This window comes from Chelonia mydas, chromosome 14 (assembly GCF_015237465.2).
Source record: "Chelonia mydas isolate rCheMyd1 chromosome 14, rCheMyd1.pri.v2, whole genome shotgun sequence".
In the NCBI taxonomy this organism is placed as follows: Eukaryota; Metazoa; Chordata; order Testudines; family Cheloniidae; genus Chelonia; species Chelonia mydas.
The window spans coordinates 14145578-14165870 of NC_051254.2; the positions used below are offsets into that span (position 1 = coordinate 14145578).

A 20293-nucleotide genomic window follows, 5' to 3' on the forward strand; every position below is an offset into this window, starting at 1 on the left:
ATAGTCCTGTCTTGCTATTTATTAAGTAACTCAGAGTGGGAGAAAGAGGGAAGTAAAAAGGAGAGTCTCACTCACAAAAAGAGCTAAATTCAGACCTGATGTAAGCAGGTTGAGAAATTAGCCAAGGGGGGCTGGGAGAGAGAGAAACCAGCCGTGTAAAACCGTCATGAAAATTTACCAGCCCAAGCACAAAATCTACTCACCTGCCCTGACATAATATAGTGACAGAGGAAAAACTAATGAGACATTACTCACCTATCAAAAAGTTTTCAAGTAGTATCCACCCCCGGTAACAGGTCTATGTTTATTTGTAGTAGTATTGTTAAGGCCCTACTTCATTTGCGATATTGTGGATCCCGCAATATTAGGCTTCCGCTGCAATTTGACAGTGAGCGGCCAGGGCAGCTGATGGCAGAAAATAGTGGGAAAATATTTGCGGTAATAAGGTCCATTATTACTTTTCCATGATTTTCCATGGCTTCTCCCAACTCAGCTGCAATTTTTGGACAATCATCCTGTGATTCAAGTAGGGCCTTAAGTATTGTTTATTATTTGTGTTACTATAGGACCTAGGAGCCCTACTCAAGGACCAGGGTCCCATTGTGCTAGGTGCTGTACAAAGACAGAACAAAAGGAGTTCACAATCTAAGATTAATCTGAGTGGAACAGAATCTTGCAAGGCTGAGGTTAGAACTGGGTGAACATTGCAAACATATGTCCATGAATATTTGTTTTGAATAAATGATGCATTCAGAGACAGTGTTCTCATCCTGTTTGTGTTCATTTTCTCATCAGTGAATGAGCTTCCAGGCAAGAACATTTGTGGAAACAAAACATTTTAAGTGGATATTGCAGAACATTAGTGAAAAGTGAATTTTGAAGTTGTAATCACGAGTATTCACTCCAAAAACCTGATCCTAAGAGTTACTTTAATCCAGCCAGGGAACAGAAACATGCCGTGTAACCTACATGTCCAGTCAAAACAGCTCAGGAAGCCAATACTTGGAAGGAATTGCTCTCACACCAGCTGCAGATTGAGAATGATTATTTGCAGAAATTGTTCAGGAAAGAGTTCCAGACAAATCAGCAATCTCGTGGCTGAAAAATTCACCAACAGAAAAAGGGGCAAAATACATCAGATACCTTATTAAATTTACTGAGCCAGGGCAGAGATATATAGAGATATGCATTACTTAGGGAGGTGGTGAAATCTCCTTCGTTAGAAGTTTTTAAGGTCAGGCTTGACAAAGCCCTGGCTGGGATGATTTAGTTGGGGATTGGTCCTGCTTTGAGCAGGGGGTTGGACTAGATGACCTCCTGAGGTCCCTTCCAACCCTGATATTCTATGAGAGAGGGAGAGAACGGGATGTGGAGAAAGAACAAGGCAGACACAAAAAAAAAAGACACAATTAATTGATCTTTAAATATTCATGGTAAATAGGCCCAATGGCCTGTGATGGGATGTTAGATGGGGTGGGATCTGAGTTACTACAGAGAATTCTTTGCTGGGTATCTGGCTGGTGAATCTTGCCCATATGCTCAGGGTTTAGCTGATCACCATATTTGGAGTCGGGAAGGAATTTCCTCCAGGGCAGATTGGAAGAGGCCCTGGAGGTTTTTTGCCTTCCTGTGTAGCATGGGGCACGGGTCACTTGCTGGAGGATTCTTTGCTCCTTGAAGTCTTTAAACCACGATCTGACGACTTCAATAGCTCAGACATAGGTGAGGTTTTTCGCAGGAGTGGGTGGGTGAGATTCTGTGGCCTGCGTTGTGCAGGAGGTCAGACTAGATGATCATAATGGTCCCTTCTGACCTTAATATCTATGAATCTAAGAGGAGACACTAAGAGAGGGACAGAGAGACAAAGACATCAAGAAGGCAGGAAGAGGTGTGAACAGAAAGAGGCACTCAAGGCAGAGAGAGACCAAGTGGAAGAGACAGTGGCAGTTGCTGGGTGACAGCAGCAAACACCCAGAATGATAGAGTTCTGTCATTAAAGGGCAGGCTGAAGGATGGGATTAATTCAGGCCCTCAAAATACAGCAGAAGAGGCCCATTTGTCAGCGTGTCCTTCCCTGTCAGGGAGGAGAAAACCTTTATCTGATGCCATCAGATGCATTTCATTAGCATGTGGAGGGAGCTGGGCAAGCGAGAGGGTGGGGAGGGTGGAAGGAGGAACCTTTGACCCTGGCTTCCCCTGGGCTTAGCTCTCCTACACACATTTTCTGGGGAGATGACTGTGCAGTAGGAAGAGAAGGCCCAGATCTGAAAACTGCAGAGAGTTAAAGTCCAGGGGCCTGATTCTTCAAGTAACTGAAATCAGAGAGGACTACTCGGCTGGAGTTGGGGGAGTTAGGGGACAGCAACACTTTTCTGAAGGGGGGTGGGGGGGGGATAGCCAGGGTGGCTTGTTGCTTCTCTGACTCCATAAGCTCACCCCAGTGTCCTATCTGTCCTCCAGTGAAGGTGGTGACATTGGCTCCCTCTGGAGCAGATACACTCTACTATGCAGTGCCGGGGAGCCTGTACATTTCTCCTGCAATCCCACGGCACAGGAGACAGGAAGCTCTGGGGAGGAGGAGACACTCGTAGCCTCTGGCAGCAGCATGTCTTTGACTTGACAGTGCACAGTTTAAAGAGGCCTTCAAAGCATATACAGGCTTATGCCAATATGTGTGTGCAAACATACAGAACAAGGACAAGCTCAGACATACGCACAAACATATAAGCAAGCTGCTCGCACACATTGTGCTACACATGCTCTTTCGTAGATGTATTCTGTACACACACACACTCTGACATGCATCCACACATGCAAGCTTCTACATACAAACAAACATACATATGGAACGGTTCACACATGCAGCTAACAATCCACATGTTCACACATGCACTTTCCTAACAGCAGGTACTCACATACAAAAGGTGCATATGTACACACACACACAAAGCAAATATACCCTCAGCCACATGAAAACATGAGTTATTTGTCATGCACACTCAGATACACCACCACAGACGTACCCATACATGTAGCAACATCTAGTTACACACACTTATTCACAAACACTTTTAAACACACACACACACACACACAACCAAACTCGCACATGCATTCAACACACACTTATCCGCATGTCACATATACGTACTGAACACAAACACAGACACAGAATCATAGAAATGTGGGGCTGGAAGGGACCTCCAGAGGTCATCTACACAAACCACCTATGCTGAGGCAGGATTAAGTAAATCTAGACCACTGCTGACAGGTGTTTGTCTAACCGGTTCTTAAAAACCTCCAATGACAGCGTACCTAGGTAACCTGTTCCAGTATTTAACTATCCTTATAGTTAGAAAGATTTTGCTAATATCCAACTTAAATCTCCCTTGCTACAAACTAAGCCGATTACTTCTTGACCTGCCCTCAGAGGACTTGGAGAAAAAAATTGATCACTGTCCTCTTTATAAAAAGAAAAGGAGTACTTGTGGCACCTTAGAGACTAACCAATTTATTTGAGCATAAGCTTTCGCGAGCTACAGCTCACTTCATCGGATGCATTTATAACATCCCTTAACATATCTGAAGACTATTATCAGGTCCCCACTCTGCCTTCTCTTCTCAAGACTAAGAATTGGGCATGTTTTCAACCTTTCCTAATATGTCATGTTTTTTTCACAACTTTTATCATTCTTGTTGCTCTTCTCTGGAATCCAGTTTGTTCGCATCTTTCTTAAAGTGTGGTGCTCAAGACTGGACACAGTACTCCAGCTGAGGCCTCACCAGTGCCGAGTATAACAGAACTATTACGTCCCACATCTTTTGTACAGCACTCCCGGAAATACACCCCAGAATGACATTTGCCTTTTTCCAGCTGCATCACACTGTTGACTCTCAGTCCATTTGTGATTCACTATAACCCCTAGATCCCTTTCTGCAGTACTGCTGTCTAGCCAGTTATTCACATGTGAATACGTGTGAAACACAGATGCAGATACATGCACATATAGAGACAGACTCACACAACATGCACTGCAAACACACTCATCCTCATGTAAACACAAACATGCAACATGTATTGCTAATCAAATTCACAGACACTCACATACAGCATTAAACATCCATCCACACACAAACTTTTGTCTTATTTAAACTTACAGGTTATTTTTCTGGAAAGCACTTTAAAATCATCTTAGTGGGTTTTTTTGTTTGTTTTTTTTACACACACACAAAATTCAAGTGCAGAAGAGGCAAGAACTGGATTTGTGGAATGAACCTCTGTAAGAACATGCTCAGCCTGGCCTCCACCTAACAAGTCCCTGATTCAGTTTAATAAAATAACTATTGAATACAACCTCAGCCACTTGCTTAGAGCAAGAGAGGAATTCAGTCTTGGGGCCTGTCCAGACTTTAGGCTGTAATGACACCACCAGCAGGGAGACTGATCAGTGCGAATTTGTGAAGGTGACTTTTGTGACATGGACCCTTGTACCCTGGGAACTTGTTTGAGACTCACCAATTCATTTCACAAAGGCCACTGAAAAACCACCAGCAGTGATGGGCTTGGACTTCCACTGATCTGGCCCATAGTCAAACCAACAGTAAAAGTCTCTATAGTAGTTTAGCCCTTAAACTACCCTGCTCCATTTTAATCACTGGTTCATTGGACTTCAGAGTTTCCTGTTCTTGCGATCAGTGTCCCATCTACAAGACCCTATAACACAGGTTATAACACCAATATTAAACTCCAGACAGTCTCCCCTAGGTTCCAGGGGGAGCCTAGAGGGACACAGAGAAGACGACCCATGCGATACAGGAAATGAGCACAACCCGTCAGAATCTGGAGTGGAATCTAAGCTTGTATTTTGACACTGACTGAAAGTGATGCTCTCAATCAATGCATGGCCAAGCAGTGACTTTGTATGCAGAGGACACTCTTGGCTTTGCCAAGATAAAATGAATTGCATCTGATAAGTTAACTCTTTCATTGCTGATCCTACATAGAAAATGCAAGATAGCCAATGTCCTATCAAAATCACAGGATGTGAAGTTCATTTGGCAGCTGTCAAGGAGCTCAGCCACCAAAAAAAGTTTGGGAAGCTATTCCTGTGCATGGATAGTTAGGACAATTCTTTGCACTTTTATAGCACCTTTCATCAGAGGAACCCCAAGTGCTCCATCAGACAATAAGTTCAGCCTCCCCAGACTCCTGTGGGGTTGGTGCTATTATAGTCATTTTACAAATGGGGAAACCAAGGCAGAGAGATTGAGTAACTTGCCCAAGATCACACAGCAAGTCTGTGGCATAGCCAGGAATAGAATCCACAAGTCCAGAATGCTCCCAATCTCCTTACCTAGCAAGAGACAGGTTAGAATGGAAATACCCCGACATGACGGGGCGGGGAGTTGAGCCCAGACAGGAATATCAACTCTTTGTTGGCATCAGCAGTAAGTCCCATCCCAGAGAAATCAAGCACCTCTCTGGCTCAGCCTTGCTTCTGAGTACTCCTCACCACCTGAATCCACATGACAGGCACATTCCTTGGTACCAAAATGGCCCACAGCCACCACATTTACACAGAGCGGAGTCCAGGCGCCCCATGGCCTCACCAAGCCCAGACACACTGAGATTCACCCCAGACTCCAGAGCCGGGCCTGCCTTAACCCTCCATTTTCACTCTATGCTCTTCCCCTCCTCGAACGCACCATGCTCACCCGCAGCCCCGCGCATAGAACAAGCATCCACCCCGGCACCAGGCTGGCTCTGCTCACCTAGGAAGGCAGAAGGCGAGACGGTCCCATTGCTTCTAGCCACCATGACACTAATGCCCGTCTCCACGAAGGGCACAGAGAAGTCCACAATCTCAGACCGCTCCTCGTTGATGGTGAGGGACCCTATGGCCATGTCCGCTCGCTGATAGTACACCTGGAGGACGACAAAGGAGGCAGCCAGGTGAGTCTGGAGCTACGCGAGCAAACCCGCACACCAGCAATTCACAGGGGACCCAACCCCAGCATGGCTAAACATCATTCTCAGTCTGATCCCACCTCCCCTTGCTGGCTGAGTGGCAGAGAGACTGGCCCCAAGGTGACCCACTCCCCCTTTCCCTGTCCCAGCTTCAGACACAGGCTGCACAGGAAAGACACCTCCCTTCCCAATTGGTTCTCCCCTAAGAAGCTCAGGGCCTGATGCTCAGTGACCCCCACAGCCCTTTGACTCCATTCTGGCAACACAAAGTAGGTGGATACGGCCCCCACAGGCTGTTGCAGAACTGGAATAAAGGCCCTAGGCCAGCCTGCAACCATTCCCAGACACAGGGGACAGACTGGGGGCATGGCTATAGCGCACTGCATGACAGCTATCCTCTGCTGCCGGGAGTCCCAAGGGGAAGCACAGCATAAGAGTTAGAGCAGCCAATGGTACCACAGGCCAGCAAGACCCCTGCACAAGCTACCTTTGCCCCTCCCCAGCCCTTAGCACAGAAATGGAGTAACAGACTCAGGTCCTTGGCCTCTAGGTCAGACTCACACTCCCAACTACCTCCTTCCTTCCTTCCCACTCACTGGATTCCTGCCTTGCTACACACTGGGCTCAGCCCTGGTCCACTACAGTCAAAGTCTGGACTGAATGTACATAGTGACCTCTGGCCCCAGGTAAATTACTAGAGCTGGTCAAAAATCGGAATTTCTGTTTTGCAGGAAATCACAATGACTAAATATTTTTGAAACTTCCCAGGAAGCAGAAATTTTGAATTTTTGCTTGAAAACTAAAATTAAGAACATAAGAATGGCCACGCGGGGTCAGATCAATGGTCCATTTAACCCATTATCCTGTCTTCTGACAGTGGCTGGTGCCAGATGCTTCAGAGGGAACGAACAGGACATGGCAATTATCGAGTGATCCATCCCCAGTTGTCCAGTCCCAGCTTTTGGGAGTCAGAAGTTTAGGGACACCCAGAGTATGGGATTGCATCCCTGACCATCTGGTCTAATAGCCATTGGATGGACCTATCCTCCATGAATTTATCTAATTCTTTTTTGAACCCAGTTATATTTTTGGCCTTCACAATATCCCCTGGCAATGAGTTCACAGGTTGACGGGGCATTGTGTAAAGAAGTACTTCCTATGTTTGTTTTAAGCCTACTGACTATTAATTTCATTGGGTGACCCCTGGTTCTTGTGTTATGTGAACAAGGAAATAACACTTCCCTATTCACTTTCTCCACCCCAATCATGATTTTATAGCCCTCTATCATATCCCCCCTTACCCGTCTCTTTTCTAAGCTGAGCAGTCCCAGTGTTTTTAATCTCTCCCCAGATGGAAGCTGTTCCACACCCTTAATCATGTTCCAATTCTAATATATCTTTTTGAGATGGTGCAACCGGAACTGCATACGGTATTCATGGTGTGGGTGTACCCGGGATTTATATAGTGGCATTATGATATTTGTGTCTTATTTTCTATCCCTTAATAGTTCCTAACATTGTTAGGTTTTTTGACTGCCGTTGCACATTGAGCAGATGTTTTCATAGAACTATCCACAATGACTTAAGATCTCTTTGAGTGGCAACACTTAATTTAGACCCCATCATTTTGTATTACATTTTCGACATTTATTTTGTTTGCGCTTTTCCATTACTTTTATTATTTTGACCTTATGTCGGGACATGTCATATTATGCACTACTATGCCTGACATGTCCTGACATAGTGTCAAAATAATGAAAGAAATGGAAAAACAAGCAAACAAAATATATTTTGAAATGCAATTTTAGCTTTGACATAACATTTAGAAATTTTTCCTAAACATTATTCATGGAAGTTGACATGATTTTGCAAAAAATTTCCATCTTCTAAAAACAGCATTTTCCAACAAAACTATTTAGACAAAAATTTTCCCAGACAGCTTTTTCAAATAACACCTTTCTGGGAGAAAGGGAGCTTATTTCCTGCTAATGCAAAAATGTCCAATAAAATAAACAAAAATACATGAAAATAACACTGCTCTGAAAATTAATAAGAGCACAACATTAGCGACTCATGGCTGCAAAGCTATACAATTAGTCAGCCTCAATTTACTGGCCACCACCTCAGAGCTCCTCCTGCTTTCTCACTGCAACAGAAAAAATATAGGCCATATGCACCAGCATGCTCTGGCTGCTTGGTGCTGCTTCAGTGACACATATCAGCTTAAATCTATTTTAGCCAGGTTTACAACTGCTTGGCCTTGCTGGATCAATGCAAAACAGCTCAAGCATACCAGGGAATCTGGCCCAATAAATGTAAATAGTACACACACACATACTATGTTAAAGAAAGTTAAGGTTGCAAAATTAAGCACTTAAAAGTTAGGAAATGCCACAGTTAAGGTTACCTGTGCAACCTTAATTTAGCCCCCTTGTGCATATGCATTATGATACTGTGCTTGATTATGTAATCATATCCTATTTTCCCACAGAACTCCTGCCTCAGTCAGTGAAATGCTCAGCATTTTTACAGCAATTTGTATATTCACAGCACAGCTTCAATCTACTTCAGCTGCAGTTGTGATTACTCAGCACTTGGGCAAATCTGATTCTAGGTGGCCTGCCAGGCACCCAGAAAATCATGAACATACAGTGACCAACTATGAACATTTTGGTTTCAGTGGCTTGCCCAGCATCAGAGAGGCAGGGAGAGAATCCAGTTCTCCAGCCAGTATTCAACTTCTTTAACCATGAGACCAGCCTTTCTCTTCCTTCAGTTCCCTGCCTCATTCACTACACACCTTCCAATGTCTGCAACAAACACAGCAGAGGTTCTACCGACAACCTCATTCACTACACAGCCTGCCTCCTGTTTCCCTCCCACTCTTCTCCTATCCAACCTCCTGCACCCCCACATTGCCTGCTCCCATCCCATGCTGCTACCCATCCCCCTACATTGACTCCTGTCCCCCACCCCATATCACCCTGGGTCCTACCCCTCCTCTGATCCTACTCCTCCATTGTCCCCCCACCCCTCTGCATTCCCTTCAGGTACATCCTCCCCCACGCTGCCGGGGCACCACCAGGGGAGCGCTGAAAGCACATGCAGAGAGTCTCCTTACTCTCACTTCCTGTGCTTGGCACCACAGCGGCCTCTGGCAGATGGGAGGAGCAACTGCAGGAAATGGAGCCCCAGGTTGGAGCATGCTCAGTACAGATGGAATCTTTGGAGAATTTAGCTGCCAAACGAACAGGTCTCTCGTGAGAATGTGCTAACTGAGATTTTTTTGGAGGTTGATAACCTGGACCAATTTGGGTTCATTTTTATGGGAACACAAAGCATATGCCTGATGCTAGAGGAAATGTCTTGCTCCAAAGCACACAGGCACTAGCACTTCAATGATTGTATGATTTTTTAACTTGGACAAAACAATGTACTTTTCCCTAATCTCTGAAACTTCTCAACCACTTTCGCAAAAATTTCCCCAAAAACATTCAGCGTAAGGCAGACGCCCAAATTTCAGCCCACACAGTTAAAGTTTGGAAAAAAAAGTTATAAACAACTGAAAACAGGGTCTTATAATGCAAAATGTTAGACTGCCTTTACTATAGGCATCATCCATGTCACATTATACCCTAACCAAGCATAGCCAAGAATCAGAAACTGAGTCCAAACACTGAAATTCTGACCCAACTCAAATGGGAGAATCCCAGTTCAGATCATGCCTTTAAGCATTTTGGTGAACTGATTGCAGGCATGACCCTCCTTGAGGAAAGGTGCATTGTGGGAAAGGGTCACACCTGTCCCCCTACCTCGCCAATCATGCCATTCCAGATGCCACGCACTATCTTCCCATGTTTTCCATTGGTTACCAGGTAGAGATCATAGGAGAACTTCACTGCCTTGGCCAGCTTCTTCAGGATGTCGATGCAGAAGCCCTTGCAGCAGAGTTTGGTGTAGGGGTCCACAGGTCCATCCCCACTGAAACCAGGATATTAAAAATAAAAACCAACACAGACACCGGTCACTTCCTTCAGAGGATTTCCATGGTAATGCCAGGGCCATTCCACCACCTATGCCACCTCATGCAGCAATGCTGATATACCACTGTAGGCAAATGCAGGGCCTGACTAGTCCAGAGTGCTCAGGAAGCAGCACTAGGGTTGCTGAGCCCTGCATGTTGGGTAGTCATTCACATCCATGCAAAGCGAATGTATAATGCTACCATGCCAGAATTCTCCCCTCACATGCCACCAGCCATGGGGTTTCAAATGCACTTTTCACAAGAGCAAAATGCCAACATAAGCAGCTTGATTCTCTGCTGCCCTGCCCCTCATGTAGAGGTTAAAACTGATGCCAAGTAAGTGCAATATGCTACTGGTCTGGTCTGAGTTGGTAGCATTTTACACCCACTCTAGACTCAACTTTGCACTGGTGTATGTGACTGCACAAGGGGTAGGGTGTTGGGGAGTTAGACCCAATGTACAGTTAGGCAGTGGGGAATCAGGACCACAAAGCAAGTCCAAATTACAAGGAAAGAGGTGGCCTTGCCAGTCATCTGGAAGAATAACTCCACAGAGGCCTAAGAGGGTAGCTGCAGAATACCAGTTGCTCCCCTGGGAAAGGAGCACATGTCTCTCCACATGGGGGTGAGGGAAGCTGCTGAGTAACATCTGTGATCCCTTGTGTGGGGAAGCATAGCTGCAGAATAGCCACTCCAATTCCCAATGGGAGGAGGGTGTATCCTTCTGCTTGAGGAAGGAGGGAGAGAGAGAGGGAACTGTGGAAATGACAGGGCAACAGGATGGGCTGCTCCAGCCGGGAAGTGAGAGAAGTGCTCCAACAGGCTGGCTGACACAACCTTGATCAGAGAGCTGCAGAGGTCAGCCATAGGCAAATAATTAATGAGCGTGCACAGGCCTGCCTGGCTGCGTCCCTCCGGGGGCACTTTCCAGGCCAATCTCCACGGCCACCTTTTCAGAAGGCTGTCTCAGGGGAGTCTGGGCTGCAGCTCTGGATCGACAGGCTGGCTGTCCACACACACAGCCCTGGAACTGTAATTGATGGGCCAGGGCAGCAGCCAGTCTGGTGGGAAAACACAGCATTTATAGACACTGAACTGATGCCCCAGAGTCTGTTCCAGGGGCTGTGTTGGAACTAAAGTCTAGCATGAGCCAGAGGCTCCCAGCTCTGACAATCAGGACTGGACTGCAGCCCAGTTCTACGCAGCATCTCCCAGCTGTGAGCATCAGGCCTGAAGTCAGAGCTATTACAGCCAGGATAAGAAATCCTGCCTAAAATTCCTGTACCGAATCCTGGCACCACATTAAATCCACACCAGCCACATTCCTGTTTGCAAACACTCAGAAAGCACTGCCCAAGCAGAAAACACCATTTTATACTGAGGTTGCAGCCTGCCCAGTTCTGCTCCTTGCTTGGGCAGGGCTTGGAACACCTGACGCTCCCTTCTACCGACCTTGTGAGAAGCAGAGCACGTGCATGTCTAACCCTGCTCCAGCACACCTGGGGCAGCTGAAGATGAAGGCTGCAGCATGGCACCTCCAGCAGCCCATCTGCCTGCCTGCTTACCTGTCGGTGTAGTTGGTTTGCTTCCGGCAGGGGACGGTGTTGCGCACACAGACGCCAGAGGCCGGGTCCGTGTTCTCCACAATCACAAAGGGCCTCTCTTCGAGGGTGGCCACGGTGAGGTGGCGATTGTCCGACACGGGCTGCAGGAAGGAGCCATAGCGAGGCCACACTGGGTACTTCATGTGGATGATCCCCTTCTCCCATTTCCCCACCTGCCCGAGATTGGAGAACAGTGTTACTGTCCACACAACAAGGGAAATGCCCGCGACTGCCTGGCAATGGTGCACGTGAGGTTATTCCGGGGGGGGGGGCGGGGGGGTCATCGTCGTCAATGCAGGTCCTTTGCTTCCCACAATCACCACGTTTGCAACACTGCTGTTCAACTAGAGGAAGAGACAGCACGTCAAGGAAGTTACAGGTGGGTCTGGATATCGGGGCAGCCTGGCCCTGGATGGACAGTACAGCCCTGATAGGCAAACAGCACATAACAGATAACCCATTTTGCCTCTCCCTCTGCCTGTGAGCAGATGCAGACCGCCTTGGATCGATCCGCTATTACAAACTAGTCAGTGGCTTCACTCACCACCTCAGGGGCGGGTTGCAGCATGCAGCAACACTAACAGGAAGGGAGAGAAACACCACATCCAGTTATCCTGCAACTTTACTTTAAGAAGGCTGAATGTAACTAACTACATTCGGTCAGCATCTCTAAGTTAATTCCCCGGCTCTTGCATAAAGATGTGTGGGATCTTTAGTGATCACTAGTGGTCCTTTGTTATACAGCTCATGCCAAAGACAGCATGTTCCCTGCCCAAAACCATACTGGTGCAGTGGCTCAGAGGGAAGAACACTCCCTCCTAAATCACTAACGCCACTTACTGCAGCATCTCAGTTTTCTTAAGTTGCTCCACTTTCAGCTCTGACCCTGATCATTCCCTGAGAGCTCACCATGCCCCCTTGGGCTGTCGTCTGGTTTGCCTGAAGGCTGCTTCCTACCTTGGTGCTTTTCACCCTCTCAGAAGAAAGCAGCCTGTCTAAAAGAATATCAGACCCAGGTGCAAACACACTCCAGCGCTCCCAACCCCTGAATGCTGGGAACAGAACTCTCAATACTAATCACATCAAATGCTAGCCTGATTGTAAACACTGCAGTTCAGAGCGAGAATCCCCCAGTATCCCAGCTGGTGTGAAATAAAACTTCAAATAGCAGCAGGAGGACTCAGGGTGGGTCTGGGAGGCCTATAAGGGGAGTCGTCAGTGGTATTTAATGGGAGCAACCAGAGAATGGGATCTCAGGCTGCAGAAGCATAACTGGGACTAGTTATAGAGATGGAGCCTGTGTAAGGAGGAGGAGCACAAGGGGGCTCAACGGAGAAAATAGGGAGGGTTATCTAACAGGAGTATGGGGAGTCTCTAAAGGGGTGGTCAAGGTGGCGTAGGAGCCAAACGAGAGTCTGTGGGAGAAGTAAAAGCACATGGAAGCCTCCAAGCGGAGGAGCAGGAGAACATGGGACCTCTAAAGGAGCTTGGTGGCTAGTTTGTGGCAGTCTCCAGAGCACATGGTGGAGGGATCCTAAGAAGTGCATACAGATGCTCATGGGGATGGGGGTGGTAAGGGCACTGTGGGTGCCTAATGAAGGTGTTTGGATTGGTTGCAAATGGGAGCTTGTCACAGGCATTAGTGGATCTGGAACCTCGAGGGAGAGAAGCCATTGGGTAGAGAGTTTGGAGCTACTGAGGCACTGGGGATGGGCGGGTGTGCGTCCGCCCATTACTAAAGCCCCCCGCCCCCACTGTAAGGGGAGAAGCCACAGGACCCAGAGATGAACTAAATCCACAGGATTAATGAAAAACAGGGATGGGAGTGAAGGCACCAGGGATAAAATCAGGGATCCAGAGGGAGACATGAAGCAGAGAACCCTGGACAGCTCCCGCTACTCCTCAAAGGCATCCAGGGAGGCAGAGGAACCCTGCCCCGAGATGTGACATGAGGAGGGCTCAGAAGTCGTAAAGAGTCTGGAGCAGACGGAGCAGCAGAGCGTGGCAGTTCCTATGTAACTCTTTAGTAGGATGTTCTCTCTGGACAGCAGCCTCTTCTCTCACCCACCCCTTCCTGTGTTGGTTTTAACCTATAGCGCCCAGTGGATGCTGTGCTTTGCAGAGGGAGGTGTTCTTGAGTGGCCATGCCTTAAAAGAGAGGGAGACGACTGTGGGTGCTGAAGGGGAAAGCAGCCCTTACCATCTCCCAGAGCCGATGCCGGTTCAGTGAGATCACCACCATGGTTGGCCTCACCAAGTAACCAGCTTCATTGAAGGAGAAGTCCCTGTGCTCCCACGTCACATTCAGCAGGTGCCTGTGGGGGGAAACGAAGCACTGTGGCCCAGAAAGGTGGGAGCTTCCCAAACTGGGCTAGCAACCTCTCTCCCTCCCACAGACGCCATCACCAACACGGGCTAACTCAGAGTCCAGATTCCAGCCTGGCCTCTCTCCCAGTCATTGCCCCTAGGATCATCTGGCAGCCTCGTCTAGCAGGTCTAGGCTGAGGAGATCTGGGTTCCATGCCTGGCTCTGCCACTGACTAGCTGAGCCACCTTGGGAGAGTCACTTCACCACTGCCTGCCTCAGTTTCCCCACCTGTCAAAGAGGCATAACAATCCCCTAACTTGGCAGCATGCTCTGAGATCCGGAAAGCACTATACAAGGGTGGAGCTTTGTTATCCTTTCCTCAGTATGGGCCACAGTTATAAGTCCCATGGGTAGGGTGCAACAAGGCTTCCCAGACAAAATAAACCTGCAGGGAAACTAAGGCAAGGAGTCTGCATGGATTGGGACGGCAGGAGACCAGGGAGAGCTCCACCTGACTTACCCGTTTACACCAAGCCTATCACCACAGTCCCAAGATATTGGCAGTACATTACATGACCGAACAACAAATTAGCGCCCCCGCTCCAAGGTTTCACCCCGCTCTCTCAGTCCAGGAACCAGAGGAAGGCAGAGGCAAAGCCAGACGGCGCTCCAGCGATTTAGAGACACACGAAACGTAGCTGACATCCCAGGATCTTAACACCCCCCCCCGCTTTATTTTCCCCAAAGAGTGTGGTCTGCCAACAGGCTAACGAGCTAAACAGACAGAACATTCCAAATCAGTTAACAGGGCACGTGGGGGAGGGGAGCGTTGGGCACGGAGCGGCGGCAAGGTCACTGGCTTGGCACCATGCCCACGTGTGCGAGCCGGGTGCTGGCATATTCAACTCTAGCATATAAGTGCAGCCTGGTGACTTGTATCACTCGCCCTCGGTGTCATTTCTTCAGACAGGTGCCCTCCCCTCCGTTTCCTTCCTCCCTTTACCCAGCTCCCACCCCCCGCCGGCGAGTCAGTGACTCTGTGGGACTGGATCACCCAAGCAGCACAGGGTTTAACCAAACCCGGAGCCAAAGCCCCTTGCTCAATTAGCCAAGGGTCACACTCGGATTAAAAAACGTTGCCCGGAGACAAGTCCTTCAGGCTTTGTAGCCTGGCCCTCCCTCTCCTCCCCTGGCCCTTTGTGCCCGCTGCGTCCTGCGCTTTCCCTCTATCACCCTACTCCTTTGCGCCACACTCCACGTTGGCAGTGCCAACGCTTTCGCCCTGAGCGAGCCCTTGGAGGAAGGGAAAAAGAGAGAGTTTTCCCTCTATGCCCATCTCGCTCGGTCTATCTGGCAGTGGGGTGCAATCGGCAAGTCACTGGCCCTGGAGTCTGGACACCTGGGTTTTCTTCCTGGCTCTGACCTCGTTGGTGACCCGGGGCAAGGTCACATTCCCTGCTGTGGGTCTATGAGGGGTGTGGGGAAAAGCGAAGGAGGTAGAGTTCTCTCACCCCCAGGAAAGGGCAGTCCCGGCAGCTCAGAGCTGAATAGGAAGCGCCCCTCTACCAGCCAAGAGGTGGAGCTTAGCATCGTTAAGCTAATCAATTTACTGGGCCCTCACGCTCTCTGATGCGGATCCCCCCCACACACACACTTTCAGGAGGTCCAGGGCGGGGATTTCCCCAATTGGTGGGAGTTCAGTATCTCTCTGAGTGGATACTGCCAACCTACCCCTGCCCACGGGAGGGTACCTCCAGGCCTCTCTGAGAGCTTTATCCCCTTCTTTCCTGATCCCCACTATGCAAGTTGCTAAGTCCCAGCACTGCTGGTGACTACCCAGGAGCAACTTTTCCAGGCTGACCTGTAGAAAGTTCTGTTGGCAGTGGTGGTAGGCGGCGTCTTACAGTCCTTGCCCACGTCTGGGAGGTACCCGTGGGTCCTGAAGTAGCTCTCAGCCCCCGTGGCGATGATGGCCATGCCATCCCGAACCTTCTGCCTCAGGCTCATCTTCCAGCTCTCAGTCACCACGCTGATGAGGCCGACGGGGAAAGAGGCAGGTGGGATCTCCATGTTCCCCACCGTCAGGCTTGGCACAATCCAGATGTAGCCGGGCCCAACCAAGCCCGCCTGCTCCGCCACCTGGAAGAGGTACACAGCCTCCTCCCGCGAGCAGTACACAATCATCACCTGGGCATCAATCTGCCGTAGCAGCCGCTGGGTTTTGGAGTTGCTCCCATCCTGGGTCATCTCAAAGGTCAGGACGTCCTGGAGTTCCCAACCAAAGTAGCTGGCGTCCGTGAAGGAACGGATAACGTCCACGAAGATGTTGTACCCTGGGTACAGGCTGGTGATGACCGCAAAGGAGCCCCAGTCATATTCCTCCAGGACTTTGAAGATCACCTGGATCTGCTGCTCGATGGAGACTCCCAGCTGCAGGAAGGCAGAGTCAGGCTCCTGGAAGAGAAAGCCACCCACCATAGAGAGGAGAATGGATTAGCAACTGGTTAAGTGCAAAGAGCCCCAGGGTGCCAATCTTCTCCCCTTTCCTCTCTTAGAAACCTTCACAGGCTGAAGAGGTCGCCACCAATCCAGCACCCCAGCTCCCAGCCCTATGACTGGCATGGATAAACTGCCCAGTCTTGTGCTCACAGTTCAGGGCTAAGAGTCAGGAAACTGGGTCTGTCCCCACCTGTCATTGGCTTATTGGGTGACCTCAGGCAAATTACTTCACCCTGCTGTGTCTCAATTCTCCCCCACCCCCATGCTGTACAATGGGGATAAAAACCAGCTACATAACTTCCAGGGCTGTTAAGAGGGTGAATTAATTAATGTTTCTAAAAGTGCTATCTAAATGCCGAGGATTATTATTGCTGCTATTTTCAGTCCAGCATCAAACACTCTTTTCCTTTATCTGCTATTCCAACTCAAGTATTTTCCACTCCCACCCCTCTCTTCCCCTCCCCCATTTCTTATCCCAGTGGCTCTTCAAATTGCTTCACTCTGCTGAGCAAGGGAGGACCCCACAGACCACTGGTGGCCTACAAACAATAGTCTGAGTCTTATCCCATACCTGCTCAGCCCAGTCCTTATATACCTTTCCCTGAGATCATATCTTCCGTGCCTTATCACGCATCTCTCCTCCTGATTCTGGATGCTGAATATCTGTTTCCCAATCCAACAACATGATCAGGGATCTCAAACTTTCATAATTCCAATTCCCAATTATATTTCATTCCTCATTTTGTACATTCTGAGCCCTTCCATTTTCAGCTCTGTGTCTCCCAGACTGCCCATTCCAAAAACCTACATTTTACTTATGATCCCATAGGCCTTCAAGTTTGCCAGTATGAAGAGATCATCTGAGCAGTGCCAGGAGGTGGTGGAAACTCCATCACTTGGGATATATAAAATTAGCCAGTTTAGGATTCCCCTTGTTTTTTCCTACCCCCCACCTCCCCCCGACGTTCTTGTTAAACCCTGGATTTGTGCTGGAAATGGCCCAACTTGATTATCATACACATTGTAAGGAGAGTGATCACTTTAGATAAGCTATTACCAGCAGGAGAGTGGGGTGGGGGGAGGTATTTTTTCATGCTTTGTGTGTATAAAAAGATCTTGTACACTTTCCACGTACGCATCCGATGAAGTGAGCTGTAGCTCATGAAAGCTTATGCTCAAATAAATCGGTTAGTCTCTAAGGTGCCACAAGTACTCCTTTTCTTTTTGCGAATACAGACTAACATGGCTGTTACTCTGAAACCTTACCATATGTTCACTGATACTTTATCCTGTCTGAGAGGGATGGGCTAGATTACCTAAAAGGCCTTTTCTGTTCCTAATTTCTATGACTAACTCTTCCTTTGACCAAAATTCATCCTCAATTTAATTTTTCTGCAACTTCAGAAGAGACAAACATTTTTCTTTACAATTATGAAAAAATGAAACATTTGAGTAAAAAAACCTGCCTGGTGAATTAATGCCGTTAAACTTCATTTACACATGCCCCATACCCACCTTGCCTTTTCAAGAATCGCACTGGCCATCTCCCTCTCTCCCACACCACCCCAGCCATCTGTCCCACTCATTAGCAAATCTTAATTGATCTGATTCCATCTTAAATGGTTTACAAAATGGAATTTACAGAAGGTCACAGAGAAGGCAGTGGGATTTTTTGGTGCAAACTGCCATAGTCTCCATTGAATTGTTTTTACAGGGAAACATCGATCAGTCCCCCTGGAGATTAATTCCCAGGTAAACTCAGAGTTGTCAGGTAGATACAAACTCAGAGTTGGAGGAGACTACCCCAGATTTGAGAAGCCTGTTGTAGAGGAGTTTGCAACCAAGAGACACACAGCTCCAAGAAGGAAATGGAGGACATCCCTGCAAAAGAGTGAGAACTCCAGCACCGCTGCCAGAATTAAACCGTCTGTAAAATATAGAGAGAATCCACTGGGAGGAGATGGGAAGAATCAGAGAAAGTGCTGCAGCCCTCTGGGTCCAGAGCACTGCAAATTCAAAGCCCATTTGTAATCATTCGGAGCTTGATTCTGATACCCTGAATCATGAGTAGTACCTTACACTCTAGCAGTCCTATCAAGCTCAATGGTTGACGATTTTGTGGGCCTAAATTTGCACCACAATTAACTGCAGGGGCGATTTACACACACAAAGCTTTCTGGTGGCACCCACAAGTCAGGTAGCCACACATGCAAACAGTATCATTTGGTCCAGGTACAAAATGCCAGGCCGTATTATTTACAGGCACAAATCTGCACCCACGGAAGTGGAAAACAGGCTAAGGACCTTTTGAACATCAGGCCCCAAAAAAGATTCCAAACTGCTAACCAAAATACATGTGAACGGTTAGAATAGATCAAGACCCAGCTCCAGGGTTCTGTGTTTCCCACTTAATACAATGTATTTTTAGGGGGCAAATCCTGCGAAATCTCCACGCACAGAACTCTTACTAAAGTCACAGAGAAGTCCACTCGCAGAGGGCTAGTAGGATCAGGGCCTGGTTTTGCACAGAGATGGCGTTCACACAAACTGCATCCCAACACATCTTCCAGACTTACATGGGTAGGATAAACACGAGCAGAGGGGGGCTCAGAGGTGCAGCTGGCAGAGAAAGGGGTTTCAGCAGGGAGTTGTGAAATCAGCTGAAGCTCAGACGAGGCAGAGAGATGCAAAGAGGCTGTTTGACATGGAAGGACCCTTGAAGGAGACTATTGCACCAGGAGCGGCCAGATTGCATGCAGTGGAGCAGAGAGGCTGGTGGTATGAAGAGCGGAGGGAGAGAGGTGATAGAGATAAGGTACAGGAGACAGTTTGGAACAGGGCCATGGAAGGTTTGGAAATCAGCTCCACGACGAAGAGGATTAGATGGGACTCTGTTCATATTCGGTCAGTACAGCTCCTTAAAACCAAATGTCAGTAAGGTCCCATTAGGGGACCTACACATCCCTGTCCGAAAAGCTGAGCCCCTCCTTTTGCAACACCCAATGTCTTGGCTGCAAGAGTAACAGAACCAGTGCTGAGAACTGGACTGGGTTGTCTTTTGTCCTAAATAAAAACAAAGGTAAATCGTTGTGATCTCCCCACACTAAAAACAGCATGGGGGGCATTCTTCCTATGTGCCCTAACCCCCGCCCCCACCAAAAAAAAAAGAAAAAAAACCTATTCCCCGCCTCTAAGGCCCTGCATCATAGTGCCACTTCCTCCAGTCAGGGGTCCTGGCAGGTCATTGCTGCCTCTCCTGAATTGGCTTGTAGGTCTCTCCCAGATGGAGCTGGGCATGTTAATACCAAACTTCAAGCTCACTGTGTCTGGGGAAGGGGCTCAAGATCTCGCTTTTAGGCATTGCTTCTGGGCAGGCCAGGCTGGCACCCGTAACGTACAGTGTTTCCCATAAAAAAGCATTTGGGAACAGTCTCCTCAAGCTCTTCCTCCTCCCCCAACCCTTCGATGGGATGAGGTTGTATTTTTTATTGGATCTTAAGGATTTGCCGATTACATAAACTGCCCATGAGAACCTGGCATCAAACTTCCACAAACAAACACAATCGGATCTGCAGCGAACTAGGCTCAAGGAAATCTTTACACATTTCCCTGCAAGCAGATGACAGTAACAGCGTCTGACACCCAGCGATGGGCAAACAAACTAAAAATAAGTACCCAGTATGCAGTCCACCTGTAAGAAATTGCAGCGCCCTGCAGCTTTCTAGGCAATACATGTTCAGGTGGCTTGGGCTGGTGATTTAAGACGCAACTGCTGCTGGCATGAAACATTGGGCTGGATTCCATCCTCACCAGCCTGAGCTGAATCCCAATGGGCCTGGCGGGGACACCATCAGTCTTGGGAGCCTTTGTGTTGACTGTGGTGACTTAAG

General features: G+C 48.2%; 1 protein-coding gene across 3 annotated transcripts in view; it reads right to left on the reverse strand.

Annotated features, from left to right (window-relative positions):
* Window positions 1-20293, reverse strand: part of GRIN2C (glutamate ionotropic receptor NMDA type subunit 2C) — a 47770-nt gene that overhangs the window by 10741 nt on the left and 16736 nt on the right. For all 3 annotated transcript variants that reach the window (XM_037914995.2, XM_043528979.1, XM_043528980.1), the window contains 5 exons: window positions 15766-16358; window positions 13797-13911; window positions 11558-11769; window positions 9781-9949; window positions 5773-5926 (listed from right to left, as the gene is read on the reverse strand). In XM_037914995.2, coding sequence (XP_037770923.1) covers window positions 5773-5926; window positions 9781-9949; window positions 11558-11769; window positions 13797-13911; window positions 15766-16358 — 1243 coding nt within the window. The remainder of the gene's footprint in view (window positions 1-5772; window positions 5927-9780; window positions 9950-11557; window positions 11770-13796; window positions 13912-15765; window positions 16359-20293) is intronic.